Genomic DNA, 17,282 nt, shown 5'->3' on the forward strand with positions numbered 1-17,282 from the left:
TATATATATATATATATACAGGGTGTTTGGAAAATAATGATAAATTTTTTGCATAGCAATGGACTAAGCTGAGAAGAAAAATCTTCTACCATTTTACGTTTTCGCAATAGTTAATAAGATATCAATTGCTTAAAATTGTCGAAAATTGGTCTTCAATAATTTTTTTTCTCAAATACTATCAACTTTACAGAAAAACTTCAAGAGACAAAAATTGTTTATTTTCTTCTTATAGAATTCTAAGAATTTTTCCAGAATTTTTAATCAACTTTTTAGGATTTTTTTATTTTGACGAACATGAAAATACGGTCTTAAACAATTCTGAAAAAATTCTCAGAACTTTATGAGAAGAAAATAAACAATTTTTGTCTATTATAGTTTTTTTGTAAAGTTGATAGTATTTGAGTAAAAAGTGATTGAAGACCAATTTTCGACAATTTTTAGCAATTGATATCTTAAATATTGCTAAAATTGTAATATGATAAAGGACTTTTCAGTTTAGTCCATTCTGCTTCTATACGAAAGATTTATCATTACTTTCCAAACATCCTGTATATAGAGTCAACCGTTGTGACGAAAAAATGCGAATTCAACAACGTTTTCCTAATTTTTATTATTTAATTCTTATACGAATAATTATTTAAAAGCTTCTATTATTAATAGAAAAATGTTAGTAACCGAAATTATGTTTTGTTTATGTATAAAAATAAATTTTCTAACCTCCTTCAGTCATATAATACCCTATATAACGGGATAATATGTGACGGTCTAAGAAGTGATTGTGACAATGATGATTTTATTGAAATATATATAAATGAGATTTCTAGTAGAGAGATCTATTGTAAGACATGAATAAAAAAAACATTAATAATAATTACAAAATGTAAACGATATTCATTTTTATTATTAAAATATATTTGATCACCAAAAATGAACACGTCTTTAAATCAAACAATATGTCAAAAGGCTCAATAAAATTTAATAATAATATAAAAGAGGGCCACAAGCCTAAAAAAAGAGGTTTTAATATAAAAGTTAAATCATAAACAAAAACAATGGTCTATAACATAACAAACGTTTCGTATCCAAAATAGGACCATTCAAAGTAAATTTTCAATCTAGAACGAAAAAAATGACTCATTTTTCTCATTTTTGATCCATTTTTTCGCTCTAGAAAATTTAAAATTTACCCTGGATAGTCTTATTTTTATGTCAGATTCGTATTCAGCGACTCAAAATACATAAGAATAGCTGGGTCTCCACCCCAGCACAGGGTGCTTTTTTTTGTGGGCCTGTGTTATTAATTATTAACGCACAATTGTCAGTATTTCAATGTGTCGCATTCGTGATAACGGGCAAGCCATTGCTTAGCGCAATCGCGCGCGAAGCATCACGATTTCCCCAATACTTATCGTCACAATTATCCCATACATTGAATTGACAGGGTAATTGTGATCAATTAAAAAATTGTATACACTATTAATTGTACTATAACCTTGACAAAACATTAATTTAGAATAATAGTAATATTAAAGAATATCATATAGTATATATTTAATATGGCTCCATCTGGAAAAAAATTGACTTTGAATAGATAAACTTTGATAACCTAACTTTTTTTACAACGCTTTACGGATTTAATAATTATTATAATAAAAAATTTGTCTACTTAGGAAAACTTGTGTCAATTTAAAGTCAAATCATCGTTGAACATGGAATAATATAAAAAGTCTTTTTGAATTTTAATAAAACTAAGTATCGCAATTATTCCACCATCACAGTTACTCTGGTTGACCCTATATATATAGTGCGTGTGCATGTATGTGTGCATATGTATTTGCGTGCATGCGTATGTATACTACAATAGATACCAATATACAGAGATACACAATAAATGTTTCACACATTTATTGTATTATTTTTACAGAAACAGAGAGGCGAATTCGCGCCAATAATCGCGAGTACAACTCACAGTTTAATTATGCGGTAAGACAAAACCCATCTTTTTGCTTTAAGTGTTACTAAATTTTAAATTTTAATTTAAAAAGTGTGTGGTAAGGAATGATATATTGTTAGAAATTTAATAACGGATATATGAATGTATTTCTGTTGATTTGCAGAATAATTACATCAAGACGTCCAAGTATTCGGTTCTGACGTTCCTACCATTGAATTTGTTCGAGCAATTTCAGCGACTCGCTAACTTTTACTTCCTATGCCTGTTGGTGCTCCAGATGATCCCCGCCATATCTTCTTTAACCCCTATCACTACAGCCATACCGCTTATAGGGGTACTCACGCTCACTGCCGTCAAAGATGCCTATGACGACTTTGTAAGTATTCTATGATCAATGATCTTATTATTTTTTCGCGTATATTTTAATAAAAAATACAAATATACTATATTAAACTAAATATATAAAATTACATGTCTTTTACAAAGATATTTAAATAAGATAGACTTTATAACGTATACATATACAAAATAGATTTTACACAAAAAGTAGAATGTGATCCGCGAAAAAATTAATAATACAATGTAACTTTCAGCAACGGCATAGCAACGATTCTCAAGTAAATAATAGAAAATCCCGAACATTGCGGGGTACTAATCTTCGTGAGGAAAAATGGTCACAGGTTCAAGTGGGCGACGTAATCAGAATGGAGAACGATCAGTTTGTCGCAGCGGATGTTCTACTGCTAACGACGAGCGAGCCGAATGGCCTTTGTTACATCGAAACAGCAGAATTGGACGGGTACCTTTTTATATTATAAAAATTATTCAATTACACGCTTTAATCGAGTCTGTGAATGCAATCTATAAAATTTGTGTAGGGAGACGAATTTAAAGTGTCGTCAATGCCTGCCTGAAACTGCGGAGATGATGGATAATCACGAATTAATCGGCCAGTTCGATGGAGAGATCATTTGCGAAACCCCCAATAATTTATTAAATAAATTCGATGGAATACTAACATGGAGAGGAAAAAAGTAAGATTAATATTATAAATAAAGCAGAGCCAGGTAAAAAACAAAATATTTTACTGCTACAGCTTCTTAGAGAAGCTAAAAATATGTGGCTCTTGCTTTGTTGCGTTAAATTTACTTAATCACTAATTAGCAGCGATATCGACGTCACATCATAATATTTCGCAACTAATTGCAGGTACGCATTGGATAACGACAAGATTATTTTACGGGGCTGCGTACTTAGGAATACGCAGTGGTGCTATGGCATGGTGATCTTTGCGGGCAAGGATACCAAACTGATGCAAAACTCAGGGAAGACCAAATTTAAGAGGACCTCTATAGATAGATTGCTGAATCTTCTTATCATCGGGATAGTGTTTTTTTTACTTTCCTTATGTCTGTTCTGTATGGTCGGCTGTGGTATTTGGGAAAGCCTTGTAGGTCGTTATTTCCAGGCGTACCTACCATGGGACTCGTTAGTGCCGAGCGAGCCCATTACCGGTGCCACAGTGATTGCCCTACTCGTATTCTTTTCGTACTCTATTGTATTGAACACGGTGGTACCAATCAGTTTATATGTGAGTGTCGAAGTTATTCGATTTGTTCAGTCATTTTTAATAAATTGGGACGAAGAAATGTACTACGCGCCCACGAAAACACACGCTAAAGCAAGGACTACTACGTTAAATGAGGAGCTAGGCCAAATAGAATACATATTCTCCGATAAAACTGGGACGTTGACGCAGAATATAATGACTTTCAACAAGTGTTCTGTGGCGGGCAAGTGTTACGGCGACGTTATTGATGAAGTTACCGGCGAAGTCATCGATTTGAGCGAGGTGAGTCGTTATTTCATTGATGCGAAGATTCCTGACTCGATGCTGGTGATACGGTATGTGCTACATAAATTTTCACGTTATTACAAAGTTGTACATATATGTATATTTAAAATAAGATAAATACGTTATCCGTATTATATTAGCTGTGCTTTTAATGCTATGTGAAAAAAATATAATATTCTTATGCTTCCGCTGAAAATTCTTTATTATTGTATGAGGGGTTATGTATTGCATTTTTACATTTTATATGTTATGTTTTTTTTATTACAATCTGTATTATATTTTATTATAAATTAAAGCTGATAAACGGTGTTCATGTAAAAAGCTATAGAAGCGTCTGTTTTTTCCTTCTTGCAATCGTTTAACAAAACATGTTAAAAACCTGTTTACGTTAAAATGCAATTAGCATTAAAAATATCCTTATATCCATGCGTGATTTGTTGAATATTCCTGAATGTTTAATAGTAACGTGATTCCGTTTTTAATCATACATGATAATTCTCTTCAGTTACATATCATATAAATACGAGTATGATCTCGATTTGTGGTCATATCTTTGCAAGAAACTTCATACACATCACTTTAGCATGTGTGTGCTGCATGTAGACGGGCAGAGCTGTTCCAACGGCGACGATGCAGTGGAAGAGTGGACAGGAATTCGTACGTCCAGTTTACACACCATTAAGTGGTCCGAATATAAGGCTTCTGGAACAAGCAGACAGGGTATCTAGTACAACACCAGAATCCGGCATCAACGGCAGCCCAAAGATTCCACACAAGTCTTCAGTACGCATGCTGATAATTAGCACCTTTTTTCACCAATTTATACACGCTATCGCTTTTATTTGTATATCCTGTTGTTCGAATCGTATATACATATCATGTTCATTATTATCTGTTTAGCGTTGTACTCGTAACTTATCACATGTAATATGATAAGTAATAGAAGCATTTCTGTTATCTTTATTACGCTCAATAACTGTATTCGTAGTTTGTGCTTAGAACTTTATATTATGCTATAAACTAGATAAATAAACTATGCTTATCTCTTATATCACATAAATACACTGTTAAGCCTAATTTTTTTCATAACTATTTACTTAATGTATATACTTTGACAAAGTTACAACTACTAATATATAATCCAGTTCTTCCATCAAATCTATTTTTATGGAAACAAGGTACATTACTCAGATAATCTAGCTTTCTGTTTAGCTTTCTTACCTTTCTTTTTTAATAACAGCAGATTTCTCGATCTCTGCAAATTAATAAGATTAATAAGATTAATTTTCTTCCACATTAACGTGGTATGCCAACAAAGTGCGAAGTTTCTGAAAAATCGTCGTACATTTTACAGACAATGCCACCTTTGGATTTTTCGTTTAACAAGGATTACGAACCAGATTTCAAATTCTACGATCCCGCGCTGCTCGAAGCCGTAAGACGGGAAAATCAAGACGTCCACAGTTTTTTCAGACTGTTAGCACTTTGTCATACTGTTATGCCGGAAGAAAAACATGGCAAGATTGAATACCAAGCACAATCGCCTGATGAGGCTGCCTTAGTATCTGCAGCTAGAAACTTTGGTTTTGTTTTCAAAGAGAGATCGCCCAACAGTATAACGATTGAAGTAATGGGAAAGAAAGAGATATATGAACTTCTCTGTATTCTGGATTTTAATAATGTGCGAAAGAGGATGTCCGTAATTTTAAGAAAAGATGGACAGCTCCGATTGTACTGCAAAGGAGCAGATAACGTTATTTATGAGCGATTGAAAAAGGATAGTGAAGAGATAATGGCAAAAACATTGGATCATCTAAATAAATTCGCAAGTGAAGGTTTAAGAACACTGTGCCTTTCTGTAAGAGATTTGGACGAAAGTTTTTTCAATAATTGGAAGCAACGACATCAGGAAGCAGCGTTAAGTCAAGAGAATAGAGACGATAAGCTGGATGCGATTTACGAAGAAATAGAGAAAGATATGTCGTTATTGGGTGCTACTGCCATCGAAGATAAATTACAAGACGGTGTACCTCAGACCATCGCCAATCTGAGCCTCGCTGGTATCAAACTTTGGGTATTAACTGGTGACAAACAAGGCAAGTTTATAAATACGTATATAAATACGATAAGGACGAAAAAGCTTATTCATATTTGTAGAATAACATTTTCAAACTTTTTACTCATACAGAAACAGCTATCAACATTGGATACTCATGCCAGTTATTGACGGATGATCTTACGGATGTCTTTGTGGTAGACGGCACAACTTACGATAGCGTGGAGTCACAATTAATGCGATATTTGGATACCATTAAGATGGCCTCGACCCAACAGAAACGGCCAACTCTCTCCATTGTCACATTCAGGTGGGACAAGGAAAGGTCAGGCACATGAAAGAGACGGAGTACAACCTATCAATTTCTTCTATTGCTGATTCTAATTAACGCATTCTTATTAAGAAAGGAAAGGAAAACTATTTCTCACATTGAATGTGGCACTATGTTTCATGTAATGCTTTCTATGTCTATACATATAGTCTTGCCTAAGAACTTATCATATTTAACTAAAGAGAACTCGTATGCTTTATATTCAAACTAGCGAATCTCGCAACACAATTCAAATTAAAATTAAAATTAAAATTATTTGAAAGTGGCTAAACAATTACAAAAGATAAATAATAAAAAGCATATAGCCACAACAATAGATGTAAACAAGTCATGTATTTAAAATTCCAAATAAATAAGTAAACGTTTCGGTCAAGATTTAACCATCATCAGTACATAAAAAGATGACAAAATTGAAAGTCTTACAAACTAAAACGCAGGTCGGATGTTAAATTAAAAATTACATAAAGAAATTGATAGACAAAAGGTACATGCCAATTACATTACAATCGCAATGATCGCACTTAAAAGTTAAAATAATTTCTTCTTGCTTATGATTTGAAAAACAGTATGAAAAGAAGTCAGGAAAGCTATTACAATCTTCTAATAAACAATCTATTGCTATTTATATTTTTTCTTAAGAAACGATGAGAACCTTCATGTAAAGATATCTTTTTATGTACTGATGATGGTCAAATCTTGACCGAAACGTTTACTTATTTATTTGGAATTTTAAATACATGACTTGTTTACATTGTGGCTGTATGCTTTTTATTATTTATCTTTCAAATTAAAATTATTTCATAAGAATGAAAACACATTTTTATGTAGAGTATAGAGATATTTCGGATGATACAAGGATGCAACGATTGTATTTTACTAGTAGCTTAATTCTTCGTACGTGCATTGGTTTATACATATCCCATTTTTTCTATTTATCCCTCGCGAAATTCGACTTTGGAATAATGATCTGCATGCACATGATAGTATTTATACCTTCTGTATGTAAAAAGCATTACAAAAAAATTATTTTCCACTTTTTCTAATTATCTTCTTTTCAAAAATATCAATACCAGTTCTTGTTTTTACAATAAAACAACGTAGCTAGAATGGTAGATTAGATCTGCCTTTTTAAATCACTTCAGATATTTTTCAGATATTTGCATATGTTATATCTGAAATAACCTACGATTTAGTAATATTATAGTTATAAATAACTAAAATTTACTATGATGCTTGATACTCACTCCTTCTCTTTCTGTATGCTTAATAATTAATCTTAGTGATAATATTAACACAACTGGTATGTTTGTGTCACGTTCTTGTATATAGTTATTAATACAATGCACTGTGTATTGTTTAGAATTAACGTGCATCATTTCTTAACGGCGAGAAGATAATTTCAAAATTTCCTGTCATTTCATTAATGATCACAATTTATTATCTTCAATTTTTGCTATAATTGTGTTTGTTATAATTGTGAATATTTGTAAATAAATTTTAGAGTTGAATCGCGTAAATATCGGGCGATCATCTTTTATATGGGAAGAGATTGTTTTGCTTGAAAACATATTTTTTCTGCACAGCAGTGATACCGAATACAATCCTAGTAGGGACGAACAGGATGAACACGAGATGGAGCAGTCAACGGGATTTGCAGTAGTTATAAATGGACATTCTCTAGTTCACGCGTTACATCCACAGCTGGAACAGCTTTTTCTAGAAGTGTCTAGTCAATGTAAGTCAAAATTGATTACATCATGTTTAAAAACAATTATTCTACAGCTCGAATTTCTTGCAGGTAAAGCTGTAATATGTTGTCGAGTGACGCCATTGCAAAAGGCGATGGTCGTTGAGTTAATTAAAAAAAATAAATTTGCGGTGACACTCGCAATTGGCGATGGCGCCAACGACGTTTCGATGATAAAGACGGCTCATATTGGTGTTGGTATTAGCGGGCAGGAAGGATTGCAGGCGGTGTTAGCCTCTGACTATTCGATAGGACAATTTAGATTTTTAGAGAGGCTACTTCTGGTCCATGGTAGATGGTCGTACTACAGAATGAGTAAATTCCTTAGGTATTTTTTTTACAAGAACTTCGCGTTCACCCTTTGCCATATCTGGTTTGCTTTCTTCTGCGGATTCAGCGCACAGGTAAGGTCTTCAAAAACTTCACATTGCCGTTATTATATTAATGATGAAAATAACAACAAAAATATGATGTTTCAAAGGCGAATATTATTCATAATTTTCCTTTGTAAGAGCTTGCTCCGAAGTTGAAATTTTGAATGTGTATTTAATTATTTTTCTGATATATTATAGAAAATAGCATGTAAATTGCACTGCACAATTAAAGTTGCATAATTATCTTCCACATTTGTTTTCTTACAGACTGTATTTGATCCTATGTACATTTCCGTCTACAATTTATTTTATACCTCATTACCAGTCTTGGCGGTTGGTATTTTCGATCAGGATGTTAACGATAAGAATAGTCTAATGTATCCGAAACTATACGCACCAGGATTACAAAATTTGCTCTTCAACAAAAAAGAGTTTTGTTGGAGCGCTTTACATGGATTTTATGCTAGTTGTGTATTATTTTTGGTACCTTACGGTAAATATTTTATATCTGTACTTATTAAAAGAATGTTAATGTCTGTTCTTAAATTACAGCAGATTTATGCAAACACATATATCTTACATATTTCCACAGGGACATACAAGGATGGGGTATCACCCAAGGGTTATGTACTTTCTGATCACATGCTGCTGGGCAGTGTAGTAGCCACTATATTAGTTATAGTCGTGACTGTTCAAATAGCTCTCGACACATCATATTGGACAGTTTTCAATCACATTATGGTGTGGGGCTCGCTGATCTGGTATTTTATTTTAGATTACTTTTACAACTTCGTCATAGGCGGTAGTTATGTCGGCAGTCTCACGATGGTATGTATTATGACAAATTCTTATTCATATTCTTCGTCGCAAGTATATGCAACACTTTTAATCATGGTAATAGGAATAACATGGAGCTCAGTTTACAAGCGTCCCCCCCCCTCTCTCTCTCCACCTCCCCCCTCTGTCTCTCTAAATCTCCGCCGTTTCTGTCTGTCGCGTGAGGGGAAAAGGCTGCCAACTATAAAACGCTAAACATGGGGCGATATTCATAGTCCGTTTTTATTTTAAAATTGTCTTAAATAATGTCTTAAGATGCTAATATAGTCCTCGGATTGACTTATGACATCTTAAGAATCTAAATGTAAGAATCGACTATGAATGCCGGCCTATTTCGCGTCGTGAAATTTATACTGAATCTTTCCTTATTTATATACACTTTATGTTTCTCTTTCTATATGTAGAAAGATTCTTACATTTAAGACTGTCTTAAATACAATCTTAAGATGTCATAAGTCAATCCGAGGACTGTGTTAGCATCTTAAAATATTATTTTAAGACAATTTTAAAATAAAAACCAACTATGAATATTGCCCCATGTTTAGCATTTCACAGTTGGCAGCCTTTTCCTCTCACACGACATTCTTAGAGAGAGACGCTTGCCAACTGCACACCATGTTATCCCTTCCACTATACTTGTAATTTATGTTTGCAGGCCATGTCAGAAGCGACCTTTTGGTTCACTACAGTGATATCCTGTATAATTCTGGTGATACCAGTACTATCATGGCGATTCTTCTTCATGGACGTTAGACCGACACTGTCCGACAGAGTCAGACTGAAGCAGAGACTGGCACAATTGCGTTCTCGTCAAAGCCAAGACATATTACGTACACCATCTACGAGACGTACACGGCGATCTTTACGCTCGGGCTACGCCTTCGCTCACCAAGAGGGTTTTGGCAGACTTATCACGTCTGGAAAAATTATGCGCAAATTGCCAAATGGTGCTGATTTTAAGTTTTCTATGCCGTTTACGAACAATGTTACGAAGCAGGTTAATGTTGCTACAACATCACCAAAGGACAACAGCGCATCTAGAAATTCACATACGTTGGACACGATTAATTTATAATATCTCGAATATTTTAGTCAACTCAACGGACACTAAAGTGTAGATGATTAGTGAGGTTCTCTTAATTTACTTAGCTATGAACATTAAGCCAAAATGAACTCGTCAAATTTATTGATTCTGGTGTATCCCATTGAAATCGTGTTTCCAATTATTGTTTCTTCTTTTTTATGTTAATTAAGAGGTGCAAGTATATTGTATGTAGTATTTGAGAAGATCTCGTGAAGCATTGATGTCTGTGATTATGTTATATTTAATTTAAACATTTATTTATTTAAGAAAAATGTTAATCAATTAGAAACTGTTACGATTTATAACACATGCCTATAAACAACGATAATAATATTAAAACAAATGTATGTAACTTTGTTAATACATCTAACGCAATGAATTCCAGTGGGATACATTGAGTTATACTATAATAGAAGTAGCATATGCTATTTACGTCTATACATCACTGTTAAGCACTTATAGATTTATTATGACTTAAATGTATTTACGTGTTCAATATTTTTTAAATTATATTTTTGCACTTTTGTCAAGTGCACGAAATATACATACTTGATTTAACATTTTGTTGACACAATAGTTATGTACGTAAATAATGTTTTATGATAATTATATACTTGTATAGAAAAATAGCTTATGCTACAATATAGACTACGATATGTTTTATGGAATTTCGTATTAATGTTTTAAATTATGTGAAAATAATCTTTTATCATGTGAATAATTTTTTATATTGTGTTCGATAAAAGTTGAAACATGATAATTATGCATCTTGATTCTATATATTAATATAAAACAATGTTAAAAGTAAGTATTAATAGAAAATACAGAGAGCTATACGTTTTTTTATTTCATAAAATTATAATATTAATTTTCAATCAGATTGAGCACATAGTATGATTTATTATGGTTTATTTATGCGTACTAAGATATAAAATATTAATTTATAATTTACTACAGAAAGTTGAGATGGTTATTTTGTATAATGTACATATTTTAAAAACCATTTTTCTCTTAAATTAAAAACTCTAAACTAATTGGTAAAGTTCTTAGCATTTAATACTATTTATAATCTTGTGGATATAAATCTCGGTCCATTTTATTAAAAATCATAATACGAAAATCAATGCAATAACGATGGAAAAAATAATTTGCATTGTCAATAGCACTTGTTGTACATATAATAGAAACATTGCATAGAGATGTCAAAATCTTGTAATGTCCTATCTCTTGTATTATATATTATCCCAATATGAACATGATGATTATTGTAAAAACAAAATGCGTTTACACGATATACTAAGAATTATAATTACATTGATAATTGCCTTTATAAAGTATGAATATAACAAACGATTTAAAATATTGTATTATAACATTTTCTGTAAATATTTTAAAGAGATATATATTATATTAAATGTTAAGTATACACATTTTTTAAAAGAAAGTAATATATATATATAGATAGATCGATTTAAAATAATATGAAAATAGTAGCTATATTATATTACTATCGCGGATGAAGTTTGCCTTGGACTGACTATTGAATACATATAATATATATTAAAACGACAAAAAACAGTAGTAAAACAATAGAAAATATGTATTTCTACTTTTAATATTACAATGAAATTTAGAGAGAAATAGTTTGTACGGAAAAGATATGTTTCACAATCAAATTATAATTTGAACGGAAAATATTAGAATTTTGTTTGCTTTTAAACATCGTGCCTAATCGTCAAACTACACAGTTTCTCGAGCTCCCGTGATATTTCGTTAGTTTAGATTTATATGATGTACACTTCGTTTTCTATATTAATAACAAACAATTATAAAAAATTAGTGTATTAATTTAACTTGCTAGTTCCAGGCGCAAGTATTCAGTAGTTTATACTGTAGTCTCTTTTGTATCACATATGCTCATCCAAAGTTTACAATACAAAAGTTGATTTTTTCAAACCAGTTTCTGAAGTCTTTCTTTTGCTTATCATAAAATGTTGATTTTTTTTTGCAAATGTTATATTATTCAAGAAAGTACCATTGATATATAAAATATTAGCATAATATACACATTTTTTAATTTTTTGAATGCTAATTGATGAGTTTTATATAACATATCGATATATCCCGTAGTATTTATTACAAAACAAATTTTCATTCTAAAGAAATTTTGTGTTTTTAAAACAAAGTTAAATTACTTACAATTAATAAGATATTACTGAATAATTCTTGCATATATAATAAAAATGAAATATTAATATAAAAAAATAGTAATATAAAAATGAAATTTAATCAAATATATAATTTGGAAGATATATTTATATAAATAAAAAAAAAAGAATTGTATATTATATATACAATATATAATATAATATGGAATTGTACATTTCAATATTAAAACTATATTATTATTATATCCTTTTTTATATATGAATTTCTTTACATATGGAAAGTACGTAAATTTATATAGTTACATAAATGTGCAGATGTAAAAATTACTTTTTTTTTTATTAAAAAAACCTAGTTTATATGCACAAACATATTGTACCGGTGTTTCAGATCACCCGTATACTTCATTTAAAAACGAGGAAAATGATTATTTTGAAAAATATTTCAAACAAAAGGTTGGGGATCAAATAATACTTTACATGGGTGTATGCGATTTGCGTGACATCGTGAAGGAATTTTTTAAATGGGAATCATGTCTTTTATTACATATTCTTGTAGCTACCGTCAAGAAATTTTTGACTATTTACAAATCCTTTTTAGTTGAGATCTTCCTGAGTTATGAGACTTCAAAATTTCAGTAGCGTTAGCATTAGTATTATCCAAGATGTATTGCGTAGAGGTTGCACGGTCAGAGACTTTAATCAAGCACCTCGAAGAGGTGAAAATCCGACCATACGATTTTCACGCAGTACATCTTGGATAATGCTAATGCCGGCAATACTAAAATTTTAAAGTCTTAATTCAGAAAGATCTCGATTAAAAAGGGTTTGTAACTATAGTATTTCGAAAACACCTTGAGATGAACTACAAGAATATGTAATAAAAGCTAAAAATGGATCCCTTTTTACAAAATTCAAATCGATCTTGACATGACTTTCATGGCGCCACCCAAGATCAATCACCTATATAATACATTGATTTTCAACCACTTTTGTCTCTCTCTCTCTCTCTCTCTCTAACGTTTTTCAAAAAAAAAAAACCACTTCCCTCATTTTTAAATTGGGTGTATAGATAGTCTGAAAACACCTAGTATATATAATTTATAAAGATATATGCAATATCTTTATAAATCTTTATATATCTATAAGATATTTGCATAATTAAATATCAAAATTCTGAAATATTTTGTTATGTGTGCTATATCAGTTTCAGAAATATTAAAAATTAAATGATTTATATTTTGAAGAAGTTAAAAAGACTAAATTTTTTTATTAATATCTAAATTATGTTGATTCATCACATGTAAAAAAAAAGAAATGTATAGATTTTATTTGAAACTATATAATTAATATTGATGTGCTTACTTAATGTAAGACGAATAAGAATTATAATACGTAATCATAAATTGATGCTTGCATAAACTATAATACATTATTACTTATAATACGTTATAAGTCAATGTTAAATTAAATTTGGAAACAAACCATATTTGCCTGCATGTCTCTATTGATTATGTACTAAACATTAACACGTATTATAGATTTGAGAAACAATTTATAAAAATTTCATTAATTTGTATTTTTTGTAGCAATTCGTGCCTATTTTTCTGAACGTACCTATTTTTTTGTTTTAAATATTTATTTGTACATGTTTTTTATAAAATGCTAATATTTGACAATAATATGAACAAATATGCATATACAGATATGTATTATATTGTTATTATCAAACAATCAATCATATTTTTCAAATATAGTATATTCAAAAATATAATGTTAATATTTTTTTCGGTAAACGTTGATAATAATGGAATGACCTTGACATATGTTGTTAAGGTCATGACCCTGAGTAACCTCCGACAAATTTTACTTGACGGTCGCTTTTCGTTAAAAAGTTGTTAACAAAAAAAGTTTTAAAAATAACGTTTTATTTTTGCTATACATATATAGTCCCTGTTGCAAATTCCTATGGGGAATTTTCCTATGGGTTTGCCTATCCATGGGTAGCCATGGGTAAATTCGACAGGTTCCCATGGAAGGAGGCTCTTATCTTGTTATAAATTCCTATGGGGTTTTTCATGGATTCCTATGAAGGACTATAAGGGGCTGCGCACAATGAAAGGAATAGGAAACAGAGAATAAGAATTTCAACCTATCAGAAATTGTATATTCCACAATACATAATTTCTGATAGGTTGAAATTCTAATTCCTTGTTGCCTATTCCTTTCATTGTGCGCAGCCCCTAAGATTCTGTAGGAGCTTGTATAATGTAAACAATTGATGACAACAAAGAAAAATATCAGGATACTCTTTGTCTCGAACTCAGGCCTGGTTTCTCTTCCGAGTTGGTAAATTTCCGTCCTGCCACTAAGCCACACAGCTCTGATGCTGATAGCTTCTCTGTTGTACCTATAAATTCCTCTAAATTTTTTACAATAGATCTATCTATAGGATTTACGCAGCATATATATATAGAATAATATAGGAAATTTTTCTACAAAGTTTTACATAGGAATCTATGGCATCAGTCCATGAAAAGAGGCTTCTATAAGATCGCATGGGAAAAAGAATAATGTGCACGTTGATACAATCGGACCTAAATGATAAACAGAATGTCTCATATTTGGAACTATTTTCGTGTGCAGATAAAGTAGACTAAACTAAATCGAAAAGTTCTGTATCATTTTGCAATTTTCAAAATAGTTAGTTTTTAAAAATTGTCGAATAAGCGGAAGATATTTTTCAGAGTTCTTTATGACATATTTTAAAAATGTTTTTTCAAATAACTCTTAAGAATTTCTGTAGAATAGGCTTTAAAGATATCTTAAAGTTGTCTCATGCATCGATTTTAGACATTCTGCTCATTGGGTAATAATTGCAAAAATTGCAAAATAATAGAGAACTTAATGTATAGTCCCAAAATAGTCACAAATATTCTGAGACGCCCTGTATAGTTTCTATAATATACATATTAGAGTGTGTATACAAAATGTTATAACAGCCGATTGATGTAATTTCACGTGAAAATCTAAGATAATTTTTCCATAATTCCAAAAATTGAAAGTCACGTGATAAACAAGGTGTGTTTGGTGACTCAAAAAAGTCATGAGTATATATTTTCCTTATGGCAATCAGAATTTTTTTCACCCGACGTGGAACATACTTCGTTTATTAACTATTATCGTGGCTTCCAGTTTTTGTTACGAATTATTCTCTCAAGTTAATATAGATACTCATAGGAATGTGGAAGAGATGCCTCATGGGAACTAAAGACCTATAGGATACTACACTTTGATGTATAGAAACATGTAGGTTTACGTAAGAGTTAGGACATAAAAGATGTGCATATGTCATCCTATGGTAGGCTATAGGCATTTTCAATTCCCATGAGGCACCTCTCCTTTGTCTTACGTACGCGTACATGTTGCTATACGTCAAACTGGTATCCTATAGACCTTTTAGTTCTCATGGGGCATCTGTCCACATTTCTGTGAGTACCTCTATTACCCTATTTACATTCCTATGAATGTTCTATCTATGCATGCTGCGCAAATCCTATAGGTACACAAACTCCTACAGAATCTCACATAGTCCTCTATAGAAACCCATGAAAAAATTCATTTTTTGCAGAATTTGCAGAAGAGATATTAAATGCGATTTTATACTTTCCCCTGTTTCCACACGACTCTCACCCCTCTTCCCCCTACTTGAAGGCGCACGACTTCCACGCGGAACGAATCTCATCCCACTTCCCCCTGTTTGGGGGCGCACGATTTCTACGCGAAATGATTTTCACCCTTCCCTCTCCCCCCTGCAAAGGGGCGCACAACTTCTATAATTATACCGTAGGTATAACATAGGTTTCGATTTTCCACGCAAAGCGACTCTCATACTACTTCCCTTCTATAAAGGAGCGCGTAACTTCTATAATTATATTGTTGCACATGGATTACTTGTTATAATTACAATTTAAGGCTCCTGACTACTCAATCAAGAACTCTGCGTTGACATGGCGACACAGAATCAGATGGCGGTCTGGCGAAACCGGTAGCCACACACTTAAGTCCATGTCCGTGTGCTTGCTTGCGGTGCACCGAAAGTGAATGAGACAGCGAGCACCTTCTCACAGTAATCAGTTGTTTCAAATGAAAATGCTTTCTCGACAATTTCGACGGCTCGGCGGCCATAGGCATCAATAAGGGGCGAGGGACATCCTAAATAATATATAAGTTTTTATAAATTGTAGAAATAGTGTACCCCCACCCTTAATCTAGAATAGTATAGTATAAATCATGTTAAAACGCAAGTTTTTAAACAGTGGAACGAGAGTTTACGAAACGAGATATTTAATTGTTTACGATTTTTCATGCGCGTTGTATATAAGGTGTAGTAAAAAGAAATCTATTATTTTTCCAATAGATGGCTTTAGTAATCTGTATCTCGCGTTGTACAAGTGCGATCGGGTTACGCCAAATGGCGTTAGAAAGATAAGATTTCGTACTAAAAAAACTTCTCAGCCAGTTTTGTGATTGCTTGAGTCAGTATTGTTTGAGCGCGTGTCAAAGATGGACACCAACAAAGAGAAAATACGCCATATTTTACAGTTTTTCTTCGATAAAGGCGAAAACGCAAGCCAGGCGGCTGAAAATGTGAATAGTGTTTATGGTCCTGATACTGTAACAGTCAATATCGCGCAATTTTGGTTCCGTTCCGGTAATTTTGATGTCAAAGATGCACCACGCTCTGGAAGGCCAATTGTCGAAAATGTCGATAAAATAATGGAAATCGTCGAGTCCGACCGTCATGTAAGCACTGTTTCGATTGCCCAGGAGCTAAACATTGCACAAAAAACCGTTTGGAACCATTTAAATAAGGCTG

The 17,282-nt window shown here is 31.9% G+C and overlaps 1 protein-coding gene across 6 annotated transcripts in view; it reads left to right on the top strand.

Annotated features, from left to right (window-relative positions):
- Window positions 1–10,709, top strand: part of LOC108753111 (phospholipid-transporting ATPase ID) — a 21,184-nt gene extending 10,475 nt beyond the window's left edge. For 2 of the 6 annotated variants that reach the window (XM_018494448.1, XM_018494452.1), the window contains exons 3-15: window positions 1,925–1,983; window positions 2,118–2,330; window positions 2,548–2,753; window positions 2,833–2,988; window positions 3,164–3,806; window positions 4,413–4,592; window positions 5,164–5,905; window positions 5,998–6,190; window positions 7,780–7,931; window positions 7,995–8,347; window positions 8,585–8,810; window positions 8,910–9,145; window positions 9,810–10,709. In XM_018494448.1, the coding sequence (XP_018349950.1) occupies window positions 1,925–1,983; window positions 2,118–2,330; window positions 2,548–2,753; window positions 2,833–2,988; window positions 3,164–3,806; window positions 4,413–4,592; window positions 5,164–5,905; window positions 5,998–6,190; window positions 7,780–7,931; window positions 7,995–8,347; window positions 8,585–8,810; window positions 8,910–9,145; window positions 9,810–10,229 (3,779 nt within the window). In that variant the 3' untranslated portion in view covers window positions 10,230–10,709. The remainder of the gene's footprint in view (window positions 1–1,924; window positions 1,984–2,117; window positions 2,331–2,547; window positions 2,754–2,832; window positions 2,989–3,163; window positions 3,807–4,412; window positions 4,593–5,163; window positions 5,906–5,997; window positions 6,191–7,779; window positions 7,932–7,994; window positions 8,348–8,584; window positions 8,811–8,909; window positions 9,146–9,809) is intronic. The other 4 variants (XM_018494449.1, XM_018494450.1, XM_018494451.1 and 1 more) reach the window with 4 other exon arrangements.
- Window positions 10,710–17,282: the final 6,573 nt, after the last annotated feature.

Source organism: Trachymyrmex septentrionalis, unplaced genomic scaffold (assembly GCF_001594115.1).
Source record: "Trachymyrmex septentrionalis isolate Tsep2-gDNA-1 unplaced genomic scaffold, Tsep1.0 scaffold65, whole genome shotgun sequence".
Taxonomy (NCBI): domain Eukaryota; kingdom Metazoa; phylum Arthropoda; class Insecta; order Hymenoptera; family Formicidae; genus Trachymyrmex; species Trachymyrmex septentrionalis.